The 20,471-nt window shown below is 39.9% G+C and overlaps 4 protein-coding genes across 6 annotated transcripts; 3 read left to right on the forward strand and 1 right to left on the reverse strand.

The window, feature by feature from the left end:
* Positions 1-122: 122 nt before the first annotated feature.
* LOC135493705 (vacuolar-sorting protein SNF8-like) lies at positions 123-3,327 on the forward strand. Its single transcript, XM_064781231.1, has 8 exons — positions 123-271; positions 534-584; positions 771-909; positions 1,166-1,270; positions 1,424-1,496; positions 2,073-2,214; positions 2,518-2,592; positions 2,962-3,327. The coding sequence occupies exons 1-8, from the start codon at positions 218-220 to the stop codon at positions 3,058-3,060; spliced, it is 738 nt and encodes a 245-aa protein (XP_064637301.1). The 5' UTR covers positions 123-217; the 3' UTR covers positions 3,061-3,327.
* An 807-nt stretch (positions 3,328-4,134) lies between these two features.
* Positions 4,135-5,984, reverse strand: LOC135493144 (vacuolar ATPase assembly integral membrane protein vma21-like). Its single transcript, XM_064780116.1, has 3 exons — positions 5,948-5,984; positions 5,405-5,517; positions 4,135-5,066 (listed from the first exon to the last, which is right to left on the reverse strand). The coding sequence occupies exons 1-3, from the start codon at positions 5,974-5,976 to the stop codon at positions 4,921-4,923; spliced, it is 288 nt and encodes a 95-aa protein (XP_064636186.1). The 5' UTR covers positions 5,977-5,984; the 3' UTR covers positions 4,135-4,920.
* On the forward strand, positions 5,774-10,727 carry LOC135493143 (COMM domain-containing protein 5-like). Of its 2 annotated transcripts, XM_064780115.1 has the most exons (7): positions 5,774-5,812; positions 6,212-6,375; positions 6,880-7,040; positions 7,523-7,551; positions 7,933-8,079; positions 8,355-8,430; positions 10,469-10,727. In XM_064780115.1, exons 2-7 carry the CDS (start codon positions 6,225-6,227, stop codon positions 10,568-10,570), a joined length of 666 nt encoding a protein of 221 aa, XP_064636185.1. In that variant the 5' UTR covers positions 5,774-5,812; positions 6,212-6,224; the 3' UTR covers positions 10,571-10,727. The 2 variants fall into 2 exon arrangements, with proteins under 2 accessions (XP_064636185.1, XP_064636184.1); XM_064780114.1 differs by lacking the exon at positions 5,774-5,812 and having other exon boundaries at positions 6,182-6,375.
* A 148-nt stretch (positions 10,728-10,875) lies between these two features.
* On the forward strand, positions 10,876-18,533 carry LOC135493137 (LON peptidase N-terminal domain and RING finger protein 3-like). Of its 2 annotated transcripts, none has more exons than XM_064780102.1 (10): positions 10,876-12,235; positions 12,956-13,074; positions 13,375-13,497; positions 13,917-14,114; positions 14,314-14,557; positions 14,680-14,948; positions 15,270-15,391; positions 15,607-15,777; positions 16,037-16,227; positions 16,410-18,533. In XM_064780102.1, exons 1-10 carry the CDS (start codon positions 11,638-11,640, stop codon positions 16,694-16,696), a joined length of 2,322 nt encoding a protein of 773 aa, XP_064636172.1. In that variant the 5' UTR covers positions 10,876-11,637; the 3' UTR covers positions 16,697-18,533. The 2 variants fall into 2 exon arrangements, with proteins under 2 accessions (XP_064636172.1, XP_064636174.1); XM_064780104.1 differs by having other exon boundaries at positions 14,692-14,948.
* The last annotated feature ends 1,938 nt before the right edge of the window (positions 18,534-20,471 follow it).

The following is a 20,471-nucleotide window of genomic DNA, read 5'->3' on the forward strand; positions in this document are numbered from 1 at the left end:
ATCTAATTAACAACTCTATACTCGATGGTTTTGTGTGATGCAGGCACAAATAGTAGATTTGCACGTCTTTTTTTAGTTACATAATTCTCCGCTCGGCGTGAAAAACTTTCGTGAGGGGTGAAAACTAGAGTACCGTTCAATTTCCTTGTTTTACTTTTTTGACAGTGAAAAACATCTGTTTTTTGAATTCACATCGTGTATTTTCATTCTGTGTGCAATGCGTCGAAGAGGGGTAGGCCTTGCAGCCATCCAGAAGAAGGATCTTGCACAGGTAATGACCAAGGTTAATGACATTTAACGTGATAAGTCGTGATGCTTGAAGAAGAAGATACAACCCTACACTTACAGGGTGTTTCATAAAAAAACATCAATCATGAAACCAGGCCCAGAACAACCAATAACACCGCAAGCTTGCCTTCTTGTCCACAACATCCACACTAACCCCAGTACAAAGTGTTCAATCTACATCTGTTGTGATTATGGTCCACACGACGTGACACGTCATTAACAACTCTTAACTATTTTCTTTTCAGACCAAGTTCAAGGATAAGGGAACGGCAATTGCGGAGGATCAGCTCGTTCAGGTGGGGCAATTATGGAAAGAATCTTTGGACCAGTTTTGTTGGAATATCTGTTAGCAAATAGCCTACAGGAACAAACTTCCAGAATTTTCAGAATCTTCTAAGAACAAAGTCAGTTTGAAGTTCTGTATTTTAGATGGGCATATGGCATGTATTGCTGAGTTTAGCTTACCTTTAAATCTCTTTCAGATGTCTAAACAAATGGAAGCATTTCAAGGAAACCTTGAAGAATTTGCCGGCAAACATAAAGATGAGATAAAGAAGAATCCTGCCTTCAGAGTCCAGTTTCAGGAGATGTGTGCATCGATTGGAGTTGATCCTCTTGCTTGTAAGATTCTTGTTTAGAGTTGGAAGTCTCAATTAGGATACTGATACAAAGACACGCCATACTGTCAAAGCGATCAGGTTATGTGTGTGTTGGTAAAGCTATACTAAATGAGTCCTCTAGTGTATAATAGTGGATAACTCCTTTTTGTATAAACTCAACAACTGTTTGACCCTCAATGATTACTTTCCTATGCCCAGAATATCTCAATTTATGAGTTCATGTTGTGTTTTAAGCATCAAATCACTTGTCCTTCCAGCCAGCAAAGGTTTCTGGTCCGAGATGCTTGGTGTTGGTGATTTCTACTATGAACTTGGTGTTCAAATTATAGAAGTGTGCCTTGCAACAAGTCATAGGAATGGAGGTAGGCACAATCTGTGTTTTGCTTGAAATCTGTTCTTTGTGTGCTCTGATCATAATTTTTCTCCATTGACGGTTGTTATCAGTTGAATTTCTCCACATTCTGATACAAAGGTTTTGGTTATAAAGTAATTTTTAAAAAGTATCACTCTTCCAGGTTTGATGGATCTTGAAGAACTAAAGACAAGACTTCTCAAATCGAGAGGCAAGAAAGCACAAGAAATCACATTGTAAGTAGCTAGGAATGGCCTGTGATGGTAGACAGTGCCTTTGCAAGGTGACCCAACCTCACTCATCCTGAAATGTGAAGTATGTAACTTTAATCCTTGGATGTGCAGGAGCGCTATTGGGAGGGGGGGGATGTGCAGGAGCGCTATTGGGAGGGGGGGGATGTGCAGGAGCGCTATTGGGAGGGGGGGGGATGTGCAGGAGCGCTATTGGGAGGGGGGGGATGTGCAGGACCGCTATTGGGAGGGTGGGGGGGGTGTCCTTGTGGTGGGAGAGCTGCTGTTCTGCTTTGGTCTAACACTCTTGGCTCTTGCCTTCTTGCACCTGGCACATTATTTCTCAACTTTGTTAAAAAATTCTTCAAACTATGTTGCAAATGGGACCACACATACCCCTAGTGATCAATTGAAGAATCGCCACCCTCCTTCTGATGAAATGGCTTGAGTAGCCATGAGCTGTCGGGATCACTTTCAAAAGATATGAGTTATCTGTATTTCCATGATATGAATGACTTTTAGAGATACTTGAAACTTTTTGTTGATCTTACAGGAATTTATATGGGGCATTTCTTATTCCAGAGATGACCTGTTAAGAGCAATCAAGAAACTAAAAATCTTAGGCAATGGTTTTACAGTAGTTAATCTTGGGACCCACTACATGGTGCAATCAATCCCTGGGGAGCTGACAATGGACCATACACAAGTCTTACAGTTGGCTGAGGTAGGTTTGCTGTTACTTCATGACTTGACTGTAAGTCTGAATTAAGTGCCGTTGTGAGTTCAGCTGCCCTTCTTTTGCTCAGATTGCTGTTGTTGCATTAGTAGCAAGAACACACTGTCATCTATTGGCTTAACAATGTGACCTCCGTTACCATCATCTGATAACCTTGCTTTATAGGATTAGAAGCACTGCTATGTCGCTGTTTAATAATTGTATCAAAATGCCTTCTTGCTGCGCCATCAGTTTTTATTTTAGATCCCCTTGACTGTTATCCAATATAAATTTCTCATTTGATCTTTTCAGGAATCTGGTTTTGTTACTATTTCAAGCCTGAAAAGTAAATGGAAATGGGAGGAAGAGAGGGCACATCGAGCTGTGGTAAGTCTGGGAAGCGGTCCAAGTGAAAAGCTGATACTTCATACAAGATACGTAACAGCATTGTTCTCACCTCAATCCAGTGAACTGAAAACTTCCGTCCTTTTGTGTTCTGCACATATTTGCCAGGAAGAACCCCATATGGATATTATATTATCAGAATTGGGCATTTCCACTTAATCTGATGATGTATCCTGTCTTGACTGCATTTGTCTGTCACAGTGCCAGTATCCTTAGATAGTATGCTTTACTACTTCCTTCCCAGTGCACACCTATGGTTGTGATATTTCAAGTTGTGTGAAAATTTACCACTTTCCAAGGGTGGAAATTCGATTCCTCCTCATAAAATTTGATTGTCTTTTCTTGTTTTAGGATCACATGGTAAAAGAAGGTTTAGCTTGGGTAGATGACCAAGTAAAAGGAGAGAGACAATACTGGTTCCCGACTTTCTTCCCGGATGTTGCAGCATGAGCTTGAACTTTTGATACTTGATAAGTGGTCACAAATGGGACATTTTGTTTGTTATTACAGATTCATTGAGCACAAATGGATCAATTATTTCATTTGCAATTCAAAATAAATATGTGACACCAGACGGTTCAATGACATCATCTCAGTTGTTTAATTGCCAGTCATTCCTGTCATTAAAATGACTGTAGTTTAGAGTAATGTGAGATATCCGTTGATTGTAAATATTGTATTTGTAAATAAATGTTAGTATACTACCGGTACGTTAAAGGGTATGCCTTGTGTTTATCAACCTCTTGCCTCTACCTTGCCTCTGCTTGGTCTTTCCAAGCAGAAAGGACATTTCATGTTTTGTACTTTTTCAAGTCCTATAGTGCTGTAGAGGTAAACACCCCCCTTCAATGTTAGCAAATGAACCTGTATCTGAGCCCTATCTAGTTAAGAGAATATCAAAACCTTGGTGGACAGCACCAATGAGATCTAAATTATGAAATAGAACTGGAAGCAAGCAGCACTGGAGGATATGCCCAATTCAGGTTTGGACAGTCAAAATCTGGTGACAGCTGCAATCTTGGGAGGTGCAAAGCTACATTTATCTCCCCAAGTTGGAGGCAGTCACAATCCTGTAGGCCCTCGGGGGGGGGGGGGAACTACGAAACAGAAATTGGCTGCAAACATCTTCATGTTTTGGAGTTGGTCAGTCCTTGTGGGGTCGAGGGATGCCCCTATGAAGAGCACCACTCAAATAACCACGCATGGTCACCATGCAGCAAATAGGTAGGGACAATATGAAGACGGTCCTATCTTTTGGAAAGGAGAAACAGCAGACTTGATGTTGGAAGACTGTCACTATCTTTGATGAGTTGCAACAATAAGGGACCTGGGACTTGGCCATAATGTTGAAGTATGAACACTGTCCTATCTTTCATACAGGGACACAGCCAAAATCTACCAGAAAGCTTGTTCAGAGTTTGGAGACATTCACAATCTTGAGAAAATGACTCCAGAAGTGCACAGCCAATGTTATTCACAGTCACAAAATAGTCTCAAATACATTTTTCTAAAAAGAATCTTTTATTTTGACAAGTATCATAAAAGATTTTTACACAAAATATTTACACCAATTGAAATTTGTTTAATAGCTTTTTGTAGGACGAGCAGAATATTTTCCATTGAGAAAACTGTGAAATATCATTATGACAATACCCTATTAACCTGATGAATCCATAAATTTTCACTCAACTTTCAGCCTTGCAAACTTATGGCTGAATAATGTTCATTGCTATTTATAGGAACTCACCAGACCCTCCATTCCAGTTTCCCCAAATTATAACTTACACACTACACTACAGAACAATATTACAAACTACATGTACAACATGGACATATGCATTCACATTCTCATCTTTAACCAGAATGGGTTACAGTTAAAGATGTCAATTGCCATTCCTTAGTATTGTCATTGCACAAACACTTGATTACAGTTTTAGAAGTTAAAATCTTGATCCAGAACAGGTTTCAGTTACATGTCAATTGTCATTCCCTGATATTGTCAGTGAACAGAACACATAGTCACAGTTTCAGAGGTTAACATCTTGATGTTATCCACCCACTCGACATCTATTACAACATTTTTTTTCCTTGTATCTGACAATAATTCGCTTGATGAGTTCAGGTTACAGGGTCACAGTTACCAAACCCAATATCACCAAATGCACAGATGTGTCATGTTCGGATCACATACAAGTCTTTCTTTTCAGGTGTTCAAAGGCCAGTCAGTTTTAACAGATTGATGGGTAATAATTTGAAGATGAGAAATAGACAGATAGGTCTTTGAGTTCTTTAGGTTCAGATGTAAATGTTCTAGTCTTCTTTGTAGTTCTTGTCATAAACTTCTGTTCCCTCTTGGTATGCCACGTAAATAAAGATGCCCAACATGACCTGTACTGTGACAACAGCCACTATTGCTGCATAGAAGTAACTCTGTCGACTGCTCATCAGAAAAACAGCTGGAAGGAAAGAATAGGGGAAGAATTATTGCATCATTTTGATGTCATACAAGATTTAGAATAATAAGAGGTATCAAAATGTCATGATTTCACAAGTCAACGCTTGAGTGGTTGGGAAAGATGTTGTTTTCCTTTCATGTTGAGTATCCCTGAATCATTCTTCAAACTCAATCGCCTTTGATTGTGCCACTGTTGATATTTTCCCTGGAGATTTTCAAAGATAGCATACATTTCTGAAGAACACCATCTACCAGGTAATTCCTAACCTGCTGCTAGTGTAGGGAAATTCCATTAATTCGTATATCTTTTTATTATTTCTAGGAGAGGAGAAGACTTACCCTCAAATACAAATGACTTTGTGAAGAAATAAAGGAAAAGTGGCAAGATGATGATCATTAAACTGAATGTGACCAGTGTCTTCGTAACATGCCCAAGTGACCCATCATGATGACTGAAACATAAAAAGGTGTTTTGTAACTTAAGACTAGAGAGCAGTCTTACGTAGTAACACAAAACGTGCCCCAACCAACATGATGGAGACAACAATTTGTTTATCGACGAGGGTATAGCCTAAAGTTGGGTGCTGTTACCAGTGTCTCCAACAATGATGAGTTTGCACTGGTGACAATAAATTATTTTCTAAAAGACTGTGGGATTTGTCTGAAAATAGATACAAAAACCAGTACTTTACTCAGCATTCGATATTCGGATAAAGTAATTCGCCATGTATAATTGGCTATATTTAGGTGAGTACATCAATAGTTCCCACGAAATTTGGCAGCATTGTAGAACAAGGTATTGTCTATGAGGAAAATTATATTAGAATATAATCTTTAAATCAATTTTGTATTTACATAACAAGCATTATTTTTTGAGTTTACCTCATTTGTGTTCGCTGCAGGTCCGCCATGTTGATTTTTGTATGAGGAGATTCTTAGATTTGCGTTCATTGGTTATTAATCAAATCAAATTATATATCCGTAAAAAATCTTTAACTAAAGACATATTTCTAGTCTTGCCATTTCGTTATTTTCAGTCTAGCCAAAGTTAGTGTATCAAATTTATTATAGATTTTAGCGCATCCGCGGCAGTCTTGTGATTATTGATGTAGGGGGCGTATCATAAATTTTCATGATTTTTTTCAGGTTTACCTCATAAATGTCTTTTATTCACGTAACCGGTGCAGGAGCAGGGGGTATAGGTGCCGAAAGAACATTGTTCTTCGGTCCAAGAATCCCCCAAGAAGTGAAATTAATGGTCAAACATGCTAAGAACATTGACAAATCCATATTCAGGAAGCTACTTCACAGTAAGTAGGCCTATAGGCTAATACTAGTAATAGTTATAGTATAGTAGGCCAAGGCCTAGTAGGCCTGCTCTCGCCACTCTGACTCTGGCACGCGGTCCGGCTGTGCAGGCACTGCACAGCCCCAACAGCAACAAGGGTTTGCAAATGGGGTGGCATGAAGCATTTGGAGATGCAAATTGATAACGTTACAGCGTCCAATCTCAAGATGTCATTGACTACACATACACCATGGTGACGCCTGACGGCATGACACACCATCACATGTACACTACTGCGATTGGCTGACACTGACTGACAGCTGGCGCCAACAACAAATGTTTGTAAGAAGTGGGAGGAATCTGTAATGACGGCCGCAACCAAAAGACTGCATGGTTGCATACCACATGTTCTTTTGTATTTTGTGCCCATTATCATTGGGTATTGTTTTGGCTTCCGACTGAAGATGAGTCATCGTGAAAATACTTGGCGGTGATTTAGATAAAAGTGTTTCCAATTTCTTTCCAGTGGCTGTCTTAGATATTGAAGGAAAAGAAGTTGATTCTAGTCTGTTCCAGGAAATTCAGACAGAAAAACTTACAGAGGAAATCTTATGTCATATTTATAGTGGGCTCCACTCATTATTACGATCGGCTTTACGGATACCACCATCTTCACTAAAAGCAGAGGTATGTTATACATTATGTAGGCCTTGCAATTTGTCAAAGAGCCAAAACCGCTTTCAATTACCGGTACATTGAATTTCATTTTCAAAATCATTATTATATTACTTTCATTTAGAATTATGACATTGGATGAATTTTAATAGCTTTAATACTTTATGTATTCTTTTATCATGAATTGGTTAAATTGTTTATCAAATATTGCTTATGTATGCTTATAACTACATGGTAAATAAGGACAACTTTAATTACTGAAACTTCCACATATTTACCATAAGCAGCTCAGTTATACAAAATGTCATTCGAGCCCTAACATGGACCCATTTTGCGGACAATTGTACACAAGTACAAAATGATATAAAGTCATAGTGTCTCAAATCCAGAATAGAGCCTTGTCCTACAATGTTTGCAATTACAGTGGAGCCTCCCTTGGGCGTGGTACATTTTTAAGGCATAGATAACTAAAACTAAAACTGGTTCCTTTGCAGGTATTCAAGGAAGATTTACAAGACCTCAAGTAAGTAATGTACCAGCAGATATGTTGGTAGTGTGTGATGGACTCTCCCTGGCTGTCAGGACTGAAGACCTCATCATTAGCGAAGTGCCCTAATTGGCATTAAACCATAATAAGTTTAACATTTACAAGCAAATTTCTGATTTTGATGATTTTTCAAAATTTATGCTGAAACTGGGATGAGAATAAACAAACTGCTAAATAATGTTAATGTCAGTGTCACTGTGATGGACATCTTTGTTTTCAGTTCGATTTTTAGCTCAGCTGAAAAAAGGACCTCAGAGATGACAGGCGCAGATGTTTCCACTGTGCCCAATTCGATGGTAGTTCTGATTAATATGCTCTTCTGCAAAAAGTGATTGTTTTACAAATTGTCCCTTTCAGAATACCAAAAGATTTCATTCCTGACCTAGCCATGGTGGTCTGTGGTGCAAGAAGAAAAGTCTTAGAACAAAAGTCTTTAGATAATCGACCGCGCTTGCCAAAATTGGACGAGTTTCGATGGAGGGTGGATGTAGGAATATCAACAAGGTACAGTGTACAAATTTCTTGTCTTTATATGAGACTTAGAGGAAATGCTGTCAATATGACATAGACCAGAGGAGATCCCTGGATTGTTGTAACCATGTCATGTGATTAAACGCTTGGCAGAAAACTTGGGATTTGCCCTTTTCTGAATCAATGCTGTAGAGACATCTGGTGATGTAGGTAGGAAACATATTTGAATAGAAATTAACATTGTTTGTATTTGGCTCAAGGAAATGAAGTTCTGAATAGTTCTTAAAAGAGTATTTTCTTGATTTTAGTGCGCTAAATCGAGTTTTAGAACCTGCTGTGCTGATGGAAATGACACTTAGTGATGGAAAACTACAAAACTTTGAGGTTAGTTATATTGATTAATATTCCATGTTGTTTGCAGCTGATTTGCAGATGTTGACAAGCTGTCTGGGTGGTCTTGATCTATGTATGATATTATCATTTGATCTAACCAGATTTATTGTGGACATGAAATCTTTTGGGTCATGTGTCTGTGGAATGACCTTTAAATGATTCATTTGCAGTCATCATTAATCTGAAAAAAGGATTTTGATTGACGGATTTCACAAGAACTTTGCCTTGCCAATAAAAAAGTTGGAGGTGAAATAAATAACCTCTATTCCTCCACTTAAGTACATCACCTGATTTGGTCAAAATACATGATGTCCTCCTATCCGCATTTCAGGATAGTTACCCACCCTCCCCATGTACATTTCAAATTATTAGAGTGGTCAGTGAAACATGACGTCAAGAACTCATCATTAAAAAATAGTTTCACTACAGTAGCGTAATCAAAATCGGAGGATTTTATATGATTTTCATGCCAAAATAAATGTTGTTATACAACGTATGGTGTTGTTCATTATTGATATGTAGCTATTTTTAAACAAAGCTTTCTGTCTCAAGCACGAAACTATCAAGACTTCTTTTATGCCAGACCTCCTGAGTGTGTGAGCATGATGTCATGCATTAGTTCCTCAACTTGACCAGTGGCTCTGCTCTTGTGGAGGTATATCATCCATTGTTTGCATTGATCACGTGCCTCGATAATGGTATTTATTGGTTTTGCGTTACGTTTTTTGTATGACCTGACCTTTCATTCAGATTGCTTAAGTTCTTGTTATGAAATATCTTATACAATGACAATCAAATATCTACAGGGTGTCACGAATATGACTATTGAATACACATCTTTTGAGTTCTATAATGTTACCTGTCACAGCAAAACCAGCCGCATGCCCGCTCAAAAGATGAGCCTCAATGACAGCAGGGGCAGACAACAAATATATATTCTTACTTATATTCTTGGTTGAGGGTCCGCTAAGTACATTTATTGTCCTACCCCCAGCTGTTGAATATGTAATGTTAGTCAACCCCACAGGGAGGGCAAGTAAGTGATTAAGCCACTGCATAACTATATAGATACGCTTCTGAGCATGGTAAGGAGAATTGATTGAATTGAACAACATTAGAAATTGGTTATGACTGCTCCGCTGAAGTAAATTTTCGAAATTAAACAAAAGACGTTGTTGCATCACCATATTTGTGCAAAATTTCAAGGTGAACCAAAGTGTGACTTAAGTCGTCCCCCTTCCAGTATTACTGGTAGGTCTGACGCGTTCAAATCTGATCTATCTCGAAGCAGTTTTGGGAAGTTTTAAGTATTATCAAGTAGTAAATTGGCCGGGAGTCACACCCACAACCTTTCCAACATGGATGAAAAGGTTGTGACTTTGTTGACTTGTTGTGAAAGCACTTGAATAATATGTGTTTTGCAATGTGTCAGTCAGTGGGAGATCCCTCAGAATTTACTCAACTAGTCAACTGTCACCTGTAAATTACTGGGGGAATTTATTTGCAGAAATTTTTCAGAAGGTCACTCCCTGTGTGGTGCCTATGTCTTCAAGGCTTGTCAGTGGCGTAGCGATAAGGATGTTGGGACATAGGTGCAGCAGAGATTATGTTGTCACTTGCCGCGTTATGGGGTGTGACCATCATGATGTGTCCTGTCACCCATTACCCAATTAGGATGAAGCAATGGACTGCCCGGGAGTCTTAGTGGCACTTGATAACACATATCCCGCTTTGAACTTTTGGACGAAGAATGCTCCCTGGAGGATAACACCTCTAGTGCAGAGCAAATGCTGAATAAGTCGAAGCTGAATACTCCCATTTTGTCTCTGTGTTGGTCTAAAAACATGTTACAAAAGCATGATTTCTTGCATCATCTGCCACCTCCTTTGAGAAAAACGTGGGTTGTAGTGAAAGGTTGAAGGTAAACAACATCAGTTGTCAAAAATGGTAGAGGTATCATCCTACTTTTAACCGTAAGTTTCATTTAATCATATTTCCATAGATTTCTTTAGATTCTGTTCAATTTCAGGTTCCAATGTCGAAATTTCACCAACTACGATATGATGTGGCAAGCGTTCTCAAGGAAATGGAGGACTTGGAAAAACGAAGCATTCTCAAAATTGGTGACTGAAAAGTGGAATACTTGCAGAAATGGTGCTAAAGCACTCTGCTAAGAAACGATTTCTATCAAAATGATGATTGTGATTGGAGTACAATCAGAACAATCATTTTTTCTTGGCTCAATGGAAATGTATAAAATGTAAATAATAAAGCGTAGCCTATATTAATTCTTGAATCTGTATGTGTGTACTCTAGAGACGAGGTAAAAAGGTAAGGAAGGTAATGGATTTCCAGTTTTGTCTACTATTGGTCATGACCCTCTCTCTGGTTATGGCCTGTTCGAACTGATGTAAACCGGGCCTACAACACGACTTCGCCTGCATTGAGGGAATAAGTATGTATCGAGTTAAATGGCCTGATCAGGATGACTGATGTACTCTAAACCAGTAATGGGCTGATTGTGCCTATGTCCTTGGGATTGGGAATTACTGGTTGTGACATTGTCCTCGTTTTGATGGACGTGATATAATTGGTGTTGTTCTTAATTGATGTTTGAAAAGCTGGTGATCATTTTTTAATTTTGTCTGGTGGTTAATGACTACGATGCAAATTAAAAATTTTATTTGGTGAACCGCCCCACCGAAAAAAATGGGGAACGGAGAACGCTGAATTCTGCCTCGCCATGTTATTGAAAATGAAATTCCTTCATTATAACCTACCCCCTTGGTAAAGATATTTCTTGTGATAATGAAAAGCTACATATAAGATATACAGTAAAATACAATCATATATTTTGAACAAAAATGCGTTAGAAGAGTTACAGTTTATGCTTCTACATATCTATTCACTTTTTGCATATATATTACTGCATGTTGCAGAAAGCTAATTTCATGCGGAGGGCTTGCATTTGTAAGTTGGAAGAGTGTGTTTATTCGACAAGCCAATCAGACTCGCGGAAATTCACACGTGGTACCTTACGAAACTTCAATGTATATGTAAGTATATTACATGTATTACATGACACACATGACACATGGATTTGATCGCTCCGCTCTCGTTCACCCCAATTTATCTGATAATTTCTTCTTTACTGAATAATTCCTCTCATTAGGACTGCCTAGGCTGTTTGGGAATGATATGGCAGAAACGCTTGAACTAGCAAAAGAGGCATTTGCCACCCGAAATTTTGATCTTGCGGCAGAAATCTACGAACGTCGTCTGACAAGTGGTCCTGATATGAAAATATACTTGGCTTTGGGAGACTGCTATTCGAAAACTGGTGATTTCAAGAAGGCATTTCATGCCTATACACAAGCTTACAAGCTTGGCCGAGTCAAACCCGATCAACTAAAACACTTAGTGGATGGTTTAGTAGATTTCATGTCTACTAAAGGCGTTGAGCTTTCATTGGTGCCGAAGATGGAACACCTGGACATGTTTTCGTGCTGGACTTGTAGGAGTCTGCTAGTGGACCCTATTGTTCTGCCATGTGGGCATGTTTTTTGTCGAAAATGTTTAGAAAAGGACGGTACAAAAACTTGTAAAAAGTGCAAAGTCGTGCACTATCATTTGGACCTAAAAAAGGCCAAAACAAACGTTGTAATTTCTGGCATTTTGGACAAATTATTCTTCCCGGAAGTCAACGCAGTCCGATTAAAGACGGAAGGAAACAAACATTTTGAGGAAAGAAACTTTCCAAATGCTATAACTTCATACTCAAAAGCCTTGGAATTCGGTGAGTTATCAGGTTATATGTTTTCCCCCTTTCGTTTCAGCTGCTCTGAGCATATACTGCCAATCGAGAGCAACTAAGGTAGTTGTGAAGTCCCTCTTGGCCCTCAGTCTTAGTAACTCTTAGTGACAATCGGACGAGGTTTTGTCGCTTTGAGCACAGGCACATGGTAATAAGAGCTCAATAGCCCCCCACTCGACTGACAAACACCCCCCCCCCCCACTGACAATACGTGCCTGTACTTTGAGTGCCCATTTCCAACATAATTATGGCTTGCAATTACTCTAACAATAAATAAAAGAAACTCATCAACAATCAATCATTCTTCAAATTTCAAATAATCAAGTTGGTTAATTCAGTCTACATGTAATTGACCGTCCCAATTTTCACCCCAGATATGGCCTTTAATTTTAAATGGGGACGAGGCTGTATCTAATATCAACATAACCATGTGGCTTACATAAATTCAGTACCAATGTCAAGGTTCATTATGTCATGTAATGGCTATTGTCAACAATGGATTCGTTGTTGCTAAGGTCAAGGCCGTCTATGTTTATTATGTACATGTATTATGATGTAATGTGATGAACTTTTTGTCATGTTTTGATTGTTGATGTCACACTGGCACACAGTCTGGCCCTCAATTCGGGACATTTCCAGTGCTGGAATGCTGCCGCTGCTCTTTATATATAAAAAAATTAATGAACCGTCCTTTATTTTCAGCCCCCAATGATCACCTGCTTGTTAGTAATCGCTCACATGCCTACGCCTCACTTGAAAGATACCATGAAGCACTGGCAGATGCTGACATTATTATCAAATTGCGACCGGATTGGCCCAAGGTAAGTCAAATCAGTTATCTAACACGACTTAGTAGTATAACACCTCAGATTCAGATTTTTGGTATGGCTCTTGTGATTTCCTTTCCCTGGCCCTGATTCAATGGAAATTTTCCTTAATGAGACCACAAATTACCAAATTTAATCAACATCAAAATAACAAATAGTTTTAGTACAATTATGGTATCTAGACCACAGAAATTCAAAGGTCAACGATCTAATAATTGTTTCCTTTCAGATGGTTTATATCTCGTGATTCCACAAATTTGCGCATTAATGAGGAATAATGCATTGAAATTTCAGGCTTATTATCGCCGGGGTGCTGCCCTGAGTGGCCTTAACCGCCATGAGGAAGCTTGTCTGGCATTCCTCCAATGTTTGGCGTTGGATCCAATGATTGCTACTGCAAAAACTGCCCTGGCAAAGGTACGTACATCAGCTGACTCTGCAGAGTGAGATAAATATGTTTTGATTGCTGTTGTACCTGGTAATAACATCCTTTCTTCGCAGAAGAAATTATGATAACCAGTCTGAGCCTGTGATTTATACATACATGAACTGTTTTATACTGCAGAGTTATTGTTCTTCCTGTTAAAAGCTGATCATTGCCCTAACCCCAACCAAACCTCAAAAAATTGTTCTGATTATGTTATGTAACTCGGTGACCTGTACATTTTCACTTATTTGTTGGCAGTCGAAATAGTTCATTGTTAGGCAAACAGAACGTAGAACAGTCCTGAAACATCCTGCAGCCTGCAGTCTGCAGTCTCTTCGTCTCGTTGGTAAATGTCCCACTCCTAGGGTAAATGTGGTACGGTAACTAATGTCAAGCGAATCGTTTCCAGGAGCTTCATGCCATCCTATCACCCATTGAGGCTGGAAACCTGAAGCAGGTTGAGCTGGAACAACTCATGAACCCGTCACCGTGGATGCAACTGTTCAGTCAGAGGGAGGAGCACCATCTATCTGCTGAGAGAATCATGAGAGTGAAAGTGATGCTGAAAGATACGTTGGTGAAAGCTGGGATGGCTGAACAAAATGAGGTATGTTAAAAGTTGTCAGTTCTTCGGTTTCAAGCAAATTATTCATCATGGATACAAGAACAGCCTTCTCTAATTTGGCTAAGACATGTTCATGTAAGAATTGGTCTGTGATATCGAAGTATTACTCTTCAACAGGATGGCAATGAAAAAGACGTAGGTTGATTTCAAAATTACTTAAAAGTTATCTTATTCATTCCAGCCAAATGCAGTGAAAGTAACTGACCTAAATGTGGACTCTCAACAACGATGTATGTCCGCCCCAACATCCCGTTCACCATCGCCTCATTCATCGCCATGTCTCAGTCGTCGATCTGCCTCACTTGCTGAAGATGAGCTTGTGGAGGGAAGGACTGGTAGTGGTAGGAAACGGGCGAGAGAATGCGAATCAGACGAATCGCACACAGAAAGTCTTATTAGATCCGTGCAGAACAAATTGGCAAGAAGTAAGTTGAAAATTGTTGAACATACTAAATCCATATTTGGTTACAAGATGGTAGCGACGTAAACTGTGCTATCATTCAATTTACATAGTTGATCTTGTTCGATAGTGTCCTTATTTCCCTAGGTTCTCTTGCAGGTTTAGCTGAGAAGAAAGCAGACGACGACAAAACGTCGTCTGTGAAAAACAGCGAGGCTCCTGCAGACGTGAAAGAAACCGGACGAAAACCGAATGTCAGTTTGTTGAGTCAGGATGATATCGAGTGCAGTATATGCTCCCGTTTGTACTACATGCCGGTTGGAACTGCTTGTGGCCACATCTTCTGTCGTCAGTGTCTTGACCGGTGCTTGGATCACAGCAACTTTTGTCCACTGTGCAAGAGCTCACTGGCCGAGGTAGGTTACTCGTGTAACCTTTCATGCTGTTTCTTACTTAGGCTCTTCATCCCCAGTGGGACATAAGGCCAACACGTTCCCTTCATCGCTTTCTGTCCTTGGCTGCCTGTTGCCTGCCTACTGGCATTTAGAAATGTGAAATGGGAAACCCCCGAAGGTTTGTGGGACTGTCCATTAAAGTTTTTGGAGGTAATGCAACTAACTACTGTATTCTCAGGTAGGGAAACTTCAAACTTGTGAGCTCAAGGAAAAAACCATTTCTGCGTGGACTTGTAAATAGGAAATGTTGTCTAATGTTTATTATTTTCTGCTTAATTGCAGCATTTGGCTGAGAGGAGACAGTCTGTAGTAGAGACCATCGAAGAGTTGATTACAACATATTTCTCCGATCAGTGGCAGGAACGGAAAAAAAGTTTCGAAGAAGAGATGTCCGTACTTGTCAAGTGAGTAACTGCTTTATGTTGACAGAGTGAAGAGAAACTAATTAATCAATTCTGTGAAAGGATCTCCTACGCAATATATTTTGCCTGTCTGCAAATCCAACAGTTGCCCATTGTTGTGTGTTTTATAAGAGCCACTAGTTGGATGGAAAATGAAGTAATGAATAGCTATGATTGCGTTGAAGTACTGATGTATAATTTTGTACGATCTCTTCCAGTGGTGGTAAAGATGATCAGCATGAGATACCAATCTTTGTGTGTTCCTTGGCCTACCCAACGGTGGCCTGTCCTCTGCATGTGTTCGAGCCACGCTATCGGCTGATGATCAGACAGAGCATGGAATCGGGCACGAGAAAATTTGGGATGTGTACTGCTACTGGAAACTCAGAGTAAGTAGATTGCTGTCTTTCAGCCTTGAACATTGGAAAGAATAGAAATAAACGTCTACGTCGCATATGTATAGTTATGCTGGCCTCTCCCCAATCTTAAACCATCCGTTTCGTTAAAGGTTAAGTTTGTTTAAAGGCCAAATGAGTGTTACTGGCAGATCAAAGCATTTGTAAAATGAATAGGTTTATTCAAAAACACAAAAATTGGTTCAATGAGTTTTTATTTGCTTTAAGCATTTTCAAATTGTGCAATTTTCAGGGGTGAATTTGCCGACATTGGTACTATGTTAGAGATACGTGACGTCCAATACTTTGCTGATGGTCGATCGATAGTAGACACAATTGGTGGCCAGAGATTCCGAGTGATTAGTCGTGGTGTAAGAGAAGGGTACAACACTGCCAAGGTCCGATTTATGGAAGACGACCCTGTTGCAGCCAATGACAGAGATGGTGAGTTTTTATTCTAATTTTCGCGTATTGGTTGATTTTCCGGTGATTAAGCTATGACCTTGATGGTTTGTGCACATTTTAGTTCTGTGCTCTGATACCAGTTTAAAATTCTTCCCGTGTAATGATTTGAAAGAAAATAAACATGAAAGAAATATCAATGAATGAATTATTTATCATTTCAGAAGTGTTAGCAATCAGCAAGGAAGTTTATGACCAGAGCAGAGAGTGGTTCCAAGGCCTTTCAATGCAACAACAAACCCAGATTACAAGTCATTTCGGCACCTTCCCTCGCTACGACAGTGAAAACCCCCTTCCACCCATTGGCCCAAATTGGGCCTGGTGGGTTACTGCTATCCTTCCTCTGGATCCTAGAGCGCAGGTCTCCATCATCAGAATGACTAATTTGAAAGAACGTCTAGTCGCACTGAAAAATGTTATCCAGTTCTTGAACCGCCAGAGGAATAAATGACTATTGCGCTCAGCAGTATTGGTCTTGTTGGTTTTGGCTAGTTATGTGACAGGTACACCTTGGGGGATTGTACTTTTCTTTGGGATGGTGGCATACTATGTTTTGCATCCAGAAACAAACTTAACTTTACCTATTAATGACTTATGACTGCCAGCCTGGTCCAAAACGGCCTGGGAATGTCAACTGACTGTCATATTTACAAAAAAATAATTTGTATCTGTAAAGAACACAATTTCATATCATCATGAGGGCATTTTTATATTCCTATGTTTATATGGGTTTTGAGTCTATGTTTTCATAACCTGTCCTCTTATTTTCCACTTCTTAAATGCATACTCGTAGCTTCGGAAAAGTTTGTAACATGTGGTTCCAAGTAGGCTAAGTATAATGCCCTACTGAGATGAGCTTTTTGCAGCTGTGATTGTTGAATGGCCAGTTTAATTTTCATCTTCATTCATCCCTTTTTGTACAATTGATGTTATCATAAACAGAGGGCGTGGATTTGAATTGGTCAAACCCTTGCTCCATAATGGAATTTATAATTTAATTTTGTAAATAGATGAATTATCATCAAATTTGATTGTCCAGTTAACAGATTGAAAGGAGTATGAAAGGTTTAAAATAAAAATAGATGTGGTTCGGGTGACCCTGGCTTCTTTAGTTGTTTTGGTCCCATGAAGGAAGATCAAACTCTTTTTGGCCAAAATCCTTATTCCTGTGTTAAGGTTTGAGGTATAGCTTCTTGAAATAACCTCCAGAGGCAATTCTGAGGTATGAAAACAATTAATTTATAACAGAAGTGTGCATCAGTAAGTGAACATTCCAGAATAAAATGTAATGGCGTTAACATTTTGAGAAGGAAATATCCAAATATTAAACCAGATCATTTCGATTTTGGTTTTCTTTAATCGTACTCATGATTATTGTACATACTGCTTTAGTGTAATAAGTTGCATAAAATATTTTTCAAGTGTAGGAAGGTTGGGAATGGGTATGAAGAAGTCAATCATAAAGTTGTGAATTAGTGTTATTTCTGATTTAGAAACTAATTTTATGAACAAAAAAATGGATTAGTTATGAAACCCTTGAGAGAAGAGTTTAAAGACACCCTTTCTTTGTGCCTTTAATTCAAGAATAGTCACTTATATAATCAGGTATGCTCAAACCAAAGCTTTTTACTGTGTCGGCATGTTTAAGTCTGCTGAACAGTAGGCCTAGTTTACATGCAAGAGTCCCAAGTGTAACTGGCATGCTTCAACTGGCTTAACATGGCAACACAGTATTTAAGACCTCGTTTGTACATTACAATGATATTTTTTCAAAGTGCATGTTGTAATATCGGTATTAGGATGTTCTGAATCACCTGAAATCATTTCTTATTTAATGATCTGTAAGTAGAATTGCTATTAATTAGGAGGGGCAATCCATTAGGTACATGTGGTGGATAACTCGTATTGGGAGGGTAATCCATAACATTTATTGTCATGTAATCACACCTAAATGCTCAAAATAAACAATGCAGTGGTCTTCCAAATTTGGCATCATCATTGTTTTGAAAGCGTCAAGTGGCGGGGAAAGGGTTGTTGTGTTCCAAACGAATGTGAACATCTTATGTCAATAGCCCGAGATGAACTTTATATGTGAGTGTAAGTTATTTGCAGCATCTTTCTGAAGACATTGTGATACCCTCCTTTTGTTATAAGCAGTGCCTAATGGATATAAAATAGTAAAGGGTGGAGTTTTCTTTTGCTAAACCTGTATGTTATATATATTTTATCAATATCTAAACACCCAAAAAGAATGATTCTGTAATAAAATATATGCTGGTGAAATACAAGTCATTTGTTTTCTTTTTAGTCCAATAAGTATTCAAATTGTGGCCGTCCATCAAAATCATCTCTCTCGCTGTGTTTGCATCATGGTGGTGATGACAGATTCCATTCTGTCTGGATGTGACAGTCTCGTTGCACTCACAGAACTGGCAGAACGGTGCAGCCAGGTCCCATTTCAATCCGGTTGTGACAGTGTAGGCAACACACTGAAGCTACCATTGTGGATTCAGTCTGATTGTGACTGTCCTCTCTCTCATCCAAGTTCCATTCAGTGTGGTGCTGGTTGTCTCGTCTCTCTCAGTGTGTTTACAACACTGTGGTACTGGCAGGTCTGATTGGGTCTGATTGTGACTGTCTCCTCTCTCTCATCCAAGTTCCATTCAGTGTGGTGCTGGTTGTCTCGTCTCTCTCAGTGTGTTTACAACACTGTGGTACTGGTAGGTCTGATTGGGTCTGATTGTGACTGTCTCCTCTCTCTCATCCAAGTTCCATTCAGTGTGGTGCTTGTTGTCTCGTCTCTCTCAGTGTGTTTACAACACTGTGGTACTGGCAGGTCTGATTGGGTCTGATTGTGACTGTCTCCTCTCTCTCATCCAAGTGCCAGTACCACAGTGTTGCAGACACACTGAGAGAGACGAGACAACCCGCACCACACTCAATGGAACTTGGATGAGAGAGAGGAGACAGTCACAACCAGAACCAATCAGACCTACCAGTACCACAGTGTTGCAGACACACTGAGAGAGACGAGACAACCCGCACCACACTCAATGGAACTTGGATGAGAGAGAGGAGACAGTCACAACCAGAACCAATCAGACCTACCAGTACCACAGTGTTGCAGACACACTGAGAGAGACGAGACAACCAGCACGACACTGAATAGAACTTGGGGGAGAGAGAGGAGACAGTCACAATCAGACCCAATCAGACCTGCCAGTACCACAGTGTTGTAAACACACTGAGAGAGACGAGACAACCAGCACCACACTGAATGGAACTTGGATGAGAGAGAGGAGACAGTCACAACCAGACCCAATCAGACCTGCCAGTACCACAGTGTTGTAAACACACTGAGAGAGACGAGACAACCAGCACCACACTGAATAGAACTTGGGGGAGAGAGAGGAGACAGTCACAACCAGACCCAATCAGACCTGCCAGTACCACAGTGTTGTAAACACACTGAGAGAGACGAGACAACCAGCACCACACTGAATGGAACTTGGATGAGAGAGAGGAGACAGTCACAACCAGACCCAATCAGACCTGCCAGTACCAGTGTTGTAAACACACTGAGAGAGACGAGACAACAAGCACCACACTGAATGGAACTTGGGGGAGAGAGAGGAGACAGTCACAATCAGACCCAATCAGACCTGCCAGTACCACAGTGCTGTAAAGACACTGAGAGAGACGAGATAACCAGCACCACACTGAATGGAACTTGGATGAGAGAGAGGAGACAGTCACAACCAGACCCAATCAGACCTACCAGTACCACAGTGTTGCAGACACACTGAGAGAGACGAGACAACCAGCACGACACTGAATGGAACTTGGATGAGAGAGAGGAGACAGTCACAACCAGACCCAATCAGACCTGCCAGTACCACAGTGTTGTAAACACACTGAGAGAGACGAGACAACCAGCACCACACTGAATGGAACTTGGATGAGAGAGGCGACAGTCACAATCAGACTGAACCCACAATGGCAGCTTCAGTGTGTTGCCGACACTGTCACAACCGGATTGAAATGGGACCTGGCTGCACCACTGTTTTGCCAGTTCTGTGAGTGCAACGAAACTGTCACATCCAGACAGAATGGAATCTGTCATCACCACCATGATGCAAACACAGCGAGAGACAGTCACAATCAGACTATAAGGGGCATGATGGCCAAAAATACCACACTGAATTCAAAATACTTGTATCAGTTTT

Source organism: Lineus longissimus, chromosome 9 (assembly GCF_910592395.1).
Source record: "Lineus longissimus chromosome 9, tnLinLong1.2, whole genome shotgun sequence".
Lineage (NCBI taxonomy): Eukaryota > Metazoa > Nemertea > Pilidiophora > Heteronemertea > Lineidae > Lineus > Lineus longissimus.